Here is a 9,212-nt window from a genome sequence, read left to right as displayed (position 1 = left end):
GGATCAAACATATTAAACGAGATGCAGGACACAGTCACTGCACTGAATAGCTCCTTCAGTGACAGACTGCTTGAAGGAGAGATATCGGAGGTCCTTCCTTCCCGCTGCTGCGAGACTGCACAACCAGCACTGCTCCCAACAGACGAGTCAACAGTAACAGTAAAGGAATACACAGTAAACTGATGACAATTTATCCTTGTCTTTATTTTTATTTATAATGAATGTCTCCTGTTATCCACTTTGCTGCAGTAACACTGTAAATTTCCACGGTGTGGAACAATTAAATGAAATTATTATTATTATTATCATCACAGGCTGCAGTCTAGGAGTTTTATGGTCATCGATTCCCGGAACAGACTTGTTTAACATCTAAAAGAACCGAGGTGATTTAACTATATTCCAGGTGCTGGTGAAGGATTGATAGAATTTGTTAATTACTGACACGGAGCGGAACCGGAGCAGATTCTCAGCCAGTGGTTTTCATCCCAGATCGCAAAGAAAGGATAAAGTTTATCCGTGAATTTATTCCCGGTGAAGGTGTGGAGATGGGACTTGGTGTCCGCATCGTAAAATGAAACTGTCCCGGACTCGTAACTGAGATAAACTCCCACCCTCCCGGGGATGGGACGGACGGGGAGAGGGAATAGAGGGGATGTGACTGCTTCAAACTCATCACTCCGCCGCCAGATGCTCCAGACTCCAGTCTCCGGGGTCGGTGTGTCCTCTCCCTGCCTCTCCACAGACTCTGCGGCGACTCCCAGACTCCAGCGCCGACTCCACGCCACCACCACCTCCCAGTAATGTCTCCCCGATGTGAATCCCTCCGATCCCAGCACACACGCACTGCCTGTAAACCTCTTCCCGGTGTCAGGGAGACTCCTCCGGGCCCCGGTAAATCTCACCCTCTTCCGATCCTCAGACACCTCGAGCCACGGACTCGCTGTTTCCACATCCAGGGTGACGGAGGCTGGGGGGAGAAGCAGAGAATCAGAGAGTCCCCGGGGGTCGGGGGGAGACTCGGGCAGCGCGGCCCCGGGACCGGGGGAGAGGCCGCTCGGCCTCGGGCACAGGCGGGCGGACAACTGAAACCCTGCCCGGGGTTTTCTTTCCCCTCCCCCTACCACGTAAGATGGGCAACAGAAATCCTTCCCGGATATTTTTTCCCGAGGTAGAGGCGAGAGTTGTGGTATGTCGTGGGCAAGCAGATGCAATTGGGAGAGAGGAGGTAGGAGAAATGGTGGGCGGATGGGTGTGCGGACGTGATATTGAGTGCTTTTACTTATGGTGGTGAAAATGGGGGCTAGATTGGTGGGGCAGTTAAGGAGTTAAATGTTTACTAGGTAATTAAAAATGAGGAAAGACGTGACTGCTGGAGAGTGCAAAGGTGATTCACCGGGATGTTGCCTCCATTAGAGGACTTGAATAATGCTGATTTGGAGACCTGGGAGAACTTTACAAGTTTAGGTATTTATTCACAAAATGCTGGAGTAACTCAGCAGGTCAGGCAGCATCTCAGGAGAGAAGTAATGGGTGAAGTTTCTTCAGGACTCATTCTTCAGGAAACGGGGCTTCCCCTCTTCCATTATAGATGAGGCTCTCACTAGGGTCTCTTCTACATCCCGCAGCACAGCTCTTGCTCCCCCTCCCCCCATTCGTAACAAGGACAGAATCCCCCTCGTTCTCACCTTCCACCCCACCAGCCAGCGGATCCAACAAATCATCCGCCATATCTGGCCATATCTTCCTATCCCCTCCCCTTTCTGCGTTCCGCAGAGACTGTTCCCTCCGCAACTCCCTGGTCCACTCGTCCCTTCCTACCCAAACCACCCCATCCCCGGGCACTTTCCCCTGCAACCGCATGAGATGCAACCTTTACCTCTCCCCTCAACTCCATCCAAGGACCCAAACAGTCTTTCCAGGTGAGACAGAGGTTCGCCTGCACCTCCTGCAACCTCATCTATTACAACCGCTGCTCCAGATGTCAACTTATTTATATAGGTGAAACCAAACGCAGGCTCGGCGATCGCTTCGCTCAACACCTGCGCTCGGTCCGTGTTGGCCAAACTGATCTCCCGGTGGCCGAGCACTTCAACTCCCCCTCCCATTCCCAGTCTGACCTTTCTGTCATGAGCCTCCTCCAGTGCCATAGTGAGGCCCACCGGAAATTGGAGGAACAGCACCTCATATTTTGCCTGAACAGCCTGCAGGCCAGTGGTATGAACATTGACTTCTCCAACTTTAGATAGTCCCTCTGGCCCTCTCTTCCCCTCCCCTTTCCCAGATCTCCCTCTATCTTCCTGTCTCCACCTATATCCTTCCTTTGTCCCGCCCCCCTGAGATCAGTCTGAAGAAGGGTCTCGACCCGAAAGGCCACCCATTCCTTCTCTCCTGAGATGCTGCCTGACCTGCTGAGTTACTCCAGCATTTTGTGTATAAATACCTTCGATTTGTACCAGCATCTGCAGTTATTTTCTTATATTACAAGTTTATGAGAGACAGAGAGGGGGTAGTTAGTCAGATTCAGTTCCCCATCTTAATGGTATCAAAAACAAGGTTATTGGTTTAAAGTGAGAGGAAGGAGTTTTAAAGAAGAATAGACTAAGTGGACCCGTTGGGCCCAAATCTCTACTGCATTGGTGCAGTACCCTCTCCTCCCCCCTCTCCCTCTCCCAACCCTCCATCCCCGTCCCCAGTCCCTCCACCCACCCTCCCCTCCCCCCTTCCCCCCCCCCTACTCCATCCCCCCAAATTTCCTGACTACCGTGGTAGAATTCAAACTCATAGATCAGCGTGTTTTTGTGGTGTGGGTGGGTCAGGATGCATTGCTTCATCCAACAGCCTGGGTATTTGTTGTATCGTGCTCCTGTGTTACCTGTGTTCCAGGATCTAACATCTCCAGCTGACCATGTGAGCGTGAGCCTTCTCAGTCAGTGGGTTGGTGCAGGAATGAAACTCCAATTACCATTCAGTGCTTTATCCTGACCAATCTTTGCATCACATAAAAACATCAATGTGTCCCACAAACCAAGTGAAATAAGTCCATATGTTTTACCTTGTTTAAAGGAGTCAAACGCTTCTGTCAACACTGTCTTCAACAAAAAGAGGTGGTTCAATTTTACAGCCGTTATGGCACCATCTGTCACTGACAATGAATTCACCTCATCAGTAATCCTGCAAATATTAAATAGCTGATTACAAATTGTGCATTGATGTTTATGAGGAAATATGTTACATGCAGAGTTTCAGTGAAGAACATGCCCCACCTTCGCTTGCGAACAGCTTCCTCCTGAAATAAATAAAACACAAGACTGAATTGACCAAGACGGAACTACTGAGAGCACGAATTTCACCCAGATCATTATGTGTTAAAAATTCCCATTTGTCCAATCTCACCCCCACTGACACACAGAGAAGAATAATGATATTGAAGACATAGAACCGATGTAGGAAGTATAAAAATTATTCTGAAAATTACACGATGCTGACAGGATAGTCTGGACAGGTTGTGCGTTTCGGCCGAATATGGGGTAGGCCATTTAGAGCGGAGATGAGGAAAAACGTTTTCAGTCAGAGAGTTGTGAATCTGTGGAATTCTCTGCCTCAGAAGGCAGTGCAGGCCAATTCTCTGGATGCTTTCAAGAGAGAGTTAGATAGAGCTCTTAAGGATAGCGGAGTCAGGGGGTATGGGGAGAAGGCAGGAACGGGGTACTGATTGTGAATGATCAGCCATGATCACATTGAATGGAGTTGCTGGCTCGAAGGGCTGCATGGTCTACTTCAGCACTTGTTGTCTCTTGTCTATTGAATATGATGTCAGTGATGTGTAGGAAGGAACTGCAGATGCATAGACAATAGACAACATAGTTGAATTTGTTTCAAGTATATCAGACGCCATTTTGTGACGGTGCACATTTATAGAAGCAAATTTAAATAGAATTCCTTACCTTTAGAAATTTCACGCTGTCTTTTTGTTCCATCCGTTCCTGTAAGCACAGGAGTTCCTCCTGAATAGAATTTAAATTCTTTTGAATCTCCCGAAGATTTTTCTCCATTGGATTTAGAATCCGCTCCTCATCTTCTTGGATATCTTTGAGGAAGTACTTTTCTTTCTCAGTGATAATCTGGTGCAGTTCAGCAAACTGGGATGTGACATAGGACTGAAGGGTATGTGACTCTTCCTGTCAAATGAATGCTGAAGATTAACTTAATATATTTCTGCATTGTGTTTACTAACAGAATAAGTGACCATATAGCCCATCAGCGTCCGGTTCTCAGAATTATCAAATCAATCGAATTCTGTCACATTTTCCTGAAACAAAGAAGTGTAATTCTCCTTCCCATTCCCACACTGACCTTTCTGTCCTAGGTCTCCTCCATTGTCAGAGGGAGGCTAATTGCAAAATTGGAGGAACAGCATCTCATATTTCGCTTGGGCAGCTTTCAGCCCAGTAATATTGACTTCTCTCACTTCCGGTAGCCACGGCATTCCCTCTCTCTCTCTCCCTCCCCCACCCAAGTCGCACTAACTTCTCCCTTTCACCCCATGAACAGCTAACAATGGCCTGTTTCCTTTATCGTCGTTACTTGTTTGCATATCTTTTATTCATTGTTTTTTATTTCTCTGCATCATCGTCTACTGACACATTAAACTAATGTGGCAGGGGGATGGGAGCTGGAGCAGAGAGACAGAGGGGTGTAAAATGAGGGTAGAAGCAACAGGTAGCAAGGTGAAAAGTAAAAGTGGCAGGCAGACAAATCCAGGGCAAAAATCAAAAAGGGCCACTTTTCAACATAATCGTATAAGGGGTAAGAGTGTTGTAGAAACAAGCCTGAAGGCTTTGTGTCTCAATGCAAGGAGTATACGTAATACGGTGGATGAATTAAATGTGGAGATAGTTATTAATGATTATGATATAGTTGGGATTACGGAGACATGGCTCCAGGGTGACGAAGGCTGGGAGCTCAACATCCAGGGATATTCTATATTCAGGCGGGATAGACAGAAAGGAAAAGGAGGTGGGGTAGCATTACTGGTTAGAGAGGAGATTAAAGCAGTGGAAAGGAAGAACATTAGCTTGGAGGAAGTGGAATCGATATGGGTAGAGCTACGAAACACTAAGGGGCAGAAAACGCTAGTGGGAGTTGTGTACAGGCCACCTAACAGCAGTAGGGAGGTTGGGGATGGCATCAAGCAGGAAATTAGAAATGCATGCACTAAAGGTGCAGCAGTTATAATGGGTGACTTCAATCTACATATAGATTGGGTGAACCGAACTGGCAGGGGTGCTGAGGAAGAGGATTTCTTGGAATGTTTGAGAGATGGTTTTCTAAACCAACATGTCGAGGAACCAACGAGAGAACAGGACATTCTAGACTGGGTATTGAGTAATGAGGAAGGGTTAGTTAGCAGTCTTGTTGTGCGAGGCCCCTTGGGGAAGAGTGATCATAATATGGTGGAGTTCTTCATTAGGATGGAAAGTGACAAAGTCGATACAGAAACAAGTGTTCTGAACTTAAAGAAAGGTAACTTTGAGGGTATGAGGCGTGAATTGTCCAAGATAGACTGGCGATTGATGCTGAAAGGGTTGACGGTGGACATGCAATGGAAGGCATTTAAAGGTTGCATGGATGAATTACAACAAGTGTTCATCCCACTTTGGCAAAAGAACAAACCAGGAAAGGTAGTGCATCCGTGGCTAACAAAGGAAATCAAGGATAGTATTAAAACAAAATATGAAGCATACAGATTAGCCAGAAAAGGTAGCATACCAGAGGACTGGGAGAAATTCAGAGTCCAGCAGAGGAGGACAAAGGGCTTAATTAGGAAAGGGAAAATAGATAATGAGGGAAAACCGGCAAGGAACATAAAAACAGACTGCAAAAGCTTTTATAGATATGTCAAGAGAAAAAGATTAGTTAAGGCAAATGTAGGTCCCTTGCAGTCGGAAACAGGTGAATTGATCATAGGGAACAAGGAGATGGCAGACCAATTGAACAAATACTTTGGTTCTGTCTTCACTAAGGAAGACATAAACCGTCTGCCGGAAATAGCGGGGGACCGGGGGTCTAATGAGATGGAGGAACTGAGGGAAATCCAGGTTAGTCGGGAAGTGGTGTTAGGTAAATTAAATGGATTAAAGGCAGATAAATCCCCAGGGCCAGATAGGCTGCATCCCAGAGTGCTTAAGGAAGTAGCCTCAGAAATAGTGGATGCATTAGTGATAATTTTTCAAAACTCTTTAGATTCTGGAGTAGTTCCTGAGGACTGGAGGGTAGCTAATGTAACCCCACTTTTTAAAAAGGGACGGAGAGAGAAAACGGGGAATTATAGACCAGTTAGCCTAACATCGGTAGTGGGGAAAATGCTAGAGTCAATTATTAAAGATGTGATAGCATCACATTTGGAAAGTGGTGAAATCATCGGACAAAGTCAGCATGGATTTACCAAAGGCAAATCATGTCTGACGAATCTTATAGAATTTTTCGAGGATGTAACTAGTAGAGTGGATAAGGGAGAACCAGTCGATGTGTTATATCTGGACTTTCCGAAGGCCTTCGACAAGGTCCCACATAGGAGATTGGTGTACGAACATAAAGCACACGGTATTGAGGGTTCAGTGTTGAGGTGGATAGAAAATTGGTTGGCGGACAGGAAGCAAAGAGTAGGAATAAACGGGTCCTTTTCGGAATGGCAGGCAGTGACTAGTGGGGTACCGCAAGGCTCATTGCTGGGACCCCAGTTATTTACAGTGTATATTAATGATTTGGACGAGGGAATTGAATGCAACATCTCTAAGTTTGCGGATGACAAGAAGCTGGGTGGCAGTGTTAGCTGCGAGGAGGAAGCTAGGAGGCTGCAGAGTGACTTGGATAGATTAGGCGATTAGGCGAGTGGGCAAATGCATGGCAGATGGTGACCGGCTTTCAATGACCGGTGTCATGGTGCACCGGTCATTGAAAGCAAGCATGCAGGTGCAGCAGGCAGTGAAGAAAGCGAATGGTATGTTGGCATTCATAGCAAGAGGATTTGAGTTTAGGAGCAGGGAGGTTCTGCTGCAGTTATACAGGGCCTTGGTGAGACTGCACCTGGAGTATTGTGTGCAGTTTTGGTCTCCTAACCTGAGGAAAGACGTTCTTGCCTTAGAGGGAGTACAGAGAAGGTTCACCAGATTGATCCCTGGGATGGCGGGACTTACATATGAGGAAAGACTGGATAGACTGGGCTTGTACTCGCTGGAATTTAGAAGACTGAGGGGGGATCTTATAGAAACATATAAAATTCTTAAGGGGTTGGAGAGGCTAGATGCGGGAAGATTGTTCCCAATGTTGGGGGAGTCCAGAACCAGGGGTCACAGCTTAAGGATAAGGGGGAAGTCTTTTAGGACCGAGATGAGAAAACATTTCTTCACACAGAGTAGTGAGTCTGTGGAATTCTCTGCCACAGAAGGTAGTTGAGGCCAGTTCATTGGCTATATTTAAGAGGGAGTTAGATGTGGCCCTTTTTGCTAAAGGGATCAGGGGGTATGGAGAGAAGGCAGGTACAGGCTACTGAGCTGGATGATCAGCCATGATCATATTGAATGGCGGTGCAGGCTCGAAGGGCCGAATGGCCTACTCCTGCACCTATTTTCTATGTTTCTATGTTACTCTATGCCCCACGTTTCCCTTATCCCTAACCAGTCTGAAGAAGGGTCTTGTCCCGAAACGTCACCCATTCTTTCTCTCCAGAGATGCTGCCAGTCCCGCTGAGTCACTCCAGCTTTTTATCATGATCTTCGGTTTAAACCAACATCTGCAGTTCCTTCCTACGCACCTAATTTCAGCAGTCAATTGATCCAGCATGTCCACTACACATTAAAATGAGCAACGCTGCATAAAAATTCCAGACAGGAAGGCCTCACCCAAACTCCGGAAATCTTTCGTAGTTGTTGTTGTTTTATTTCTTCGATATCAGATTTATTTTTCGTGACAGATTCTATGGCCGATTTTACCCGAGCCTGGGATCAAAGAATAAAGGCGTTAGACAACAATGAATCAACAAGGTAAATAAAGATACAAATCTGTTTGCATTAACCTTGTAGATGTCCACAGCTTCTTTAATCGGCTGGCAGCTGTGGTTTCTGTGTTCCAGCGCATCTCGACAAACCAGACAGACCAGTTTCTTGTCATTTTCACAAAACAGCTTCATTTCTTCCTGATGTTCCTCGCAGAAAAGTTTACTTCCCTTCTCTGTCCGATTCAGGCTCAGTGCTCGAGCTTTCTCAGACAGTCTCGCCAAGGCCCGATTTACCCTGAGGCTGCGGTCTGCAATCTCCTCTCTACATTCCTGGCAAGAGTTTCTCCCCTCCCTGCCCCAACTCTGTGAGATACAGGAGCGGCAGAAGTTGTGCCCGCACTCCAGTATAACTGGGTCGGTGAAGAAATCCAGGCAGATGGGACAAACTACCTCCTCGGACCAACTCTCGACCTGGTCTTTCAAAGCCATTTTAATTCCGAGCATTTCCGGGTTCGAAGTTTGTTTGCTTCAGGGAGCGGCTTAATTCTTGAAGTATCGCGTTATCCACTCCGCACCCTCCCACTTCGTATAATGAATGTTAATTGACTGCAATAGACAATAGGGAATAGTCGCAGGAGGAGGCCATTCAGCCCTTTGAGCCAGCGCCACCACTCAATGTGATCATGGCTGATCATTCTCAATCAGTACCCCGGTTCTGCTTTCTCCCCATACCCCATGACTCCGATATCCTAAAGATCTTTATCTAGCTCTCTTGAAATCATCCAGAGATTTGGCCTCCACTGCCTTCTGAGCCAGAGAATTCCACAGATTTACAACTCTCTGAGTGAAATAGTTTTTCCTCATCTCCGTTCAAAATAGCCTCCCCTTTATTCTTAACTGTGGCCCCTGGTTCTGGACTCCCACTACATTGGGAACATGTTTCCTGCCTCTAACGTGACCAATCCCTTAATAATCTTATATGTTTCAATAAGATCCCCTCTCATCCTTCTAAATTCCAGTGTATACAAGCCTAATCGCTCCAGTCTTTTAACATACGACAGTCTCGCCATTCCGGGAATTAACCTGGTGAACCTACGCTGCACGCCCTCAATAGCAAGAATATCTTTCCTCAAATTTGGAGACCAAAATTGCACACAGTACTCCAGGTGCGGTCTCACTAGGGCCCTGTACGACTGCAGAAAGACCTCTTTGCTCC

At 46.6% G+C, this 9,212-nt stretch overlaps 1 protein-coding gene across 1 annotated transcript; it reads right to left on the bottom strand.

The window, feature by feature from the left end:
- Positions 1-230: 230 nt before the first annotated feature.
- LOC144602623 (zinc-binding protein A33-like) lies at positions 231-8,188 on the bottom strand. The gene is made up of 6 exons (XM_078415753.1): positions 8,075-8,188; positions 7,902-7,997; positions 3,945-4,178; positions 3,264-3,286; positions 3,053-3,171; positions 231-967 (listed from the first exon to the last, which is right to left on the bottom strand). Exons 1-6 carry the CDS (start codon positions 8,186-8,188, stop codon positions 435-437), a joined length of 1,119 nt encoding a protein of 372 aa, XP_078271879.1. The 3' UTR covers positions 231-434.
- Positions 8,189-9,212: the final 1,024 nt, after the last annotated feature.

The sequence above is a fragment of the Rhinoraja longicauda genome, chromosome 19, assembly GCF_053455715.1.
Source record: "Rhinoraja longicauda isolate Sanriku21f chromosome 19, sRhiLon1.1, whole genome shotgun sequence".
NCBI lineage: Eukaryota > Metazoa > Chordata > Chondrichthyes > Rajiformes > Arhynchobatidae > Rhinoraja > Rhinoraja longicauda.
The sequence above is the reverse complement of the archived record's forward strand: the minus strand, read 5'-3'. Positions and strand labels throughout refer to the sequence as shown.

What these genes read in the sequence shown, in the direction of transcription:
- LOC144602623 (XM_078415753.1), bottom strand. Translation starts at nt 8,188, where the DNA reads ATGAAGCTGTTTTGTGAAAATGACAAGAAACTGGTCTGTCTGGTTTGT. An exon ending in GAAAGATTTCCGGAGTTTGG is followed by an intron (nt 4,179 to 7,901) that starts GTGAGGCCTTCC and finishes TTCATTTGACAG; the next exon opens with GAAGAGTCACATACCCTTCA. An exon ending in GAAGCTGTTCGCAAGCGAAG is followed by an intron (nt 3,172 to 3,263) that starts GTGGGGCATGTT and finishes TAATATTTGCAG; the next exon opens with GATTACTGATGAGGTGAATT.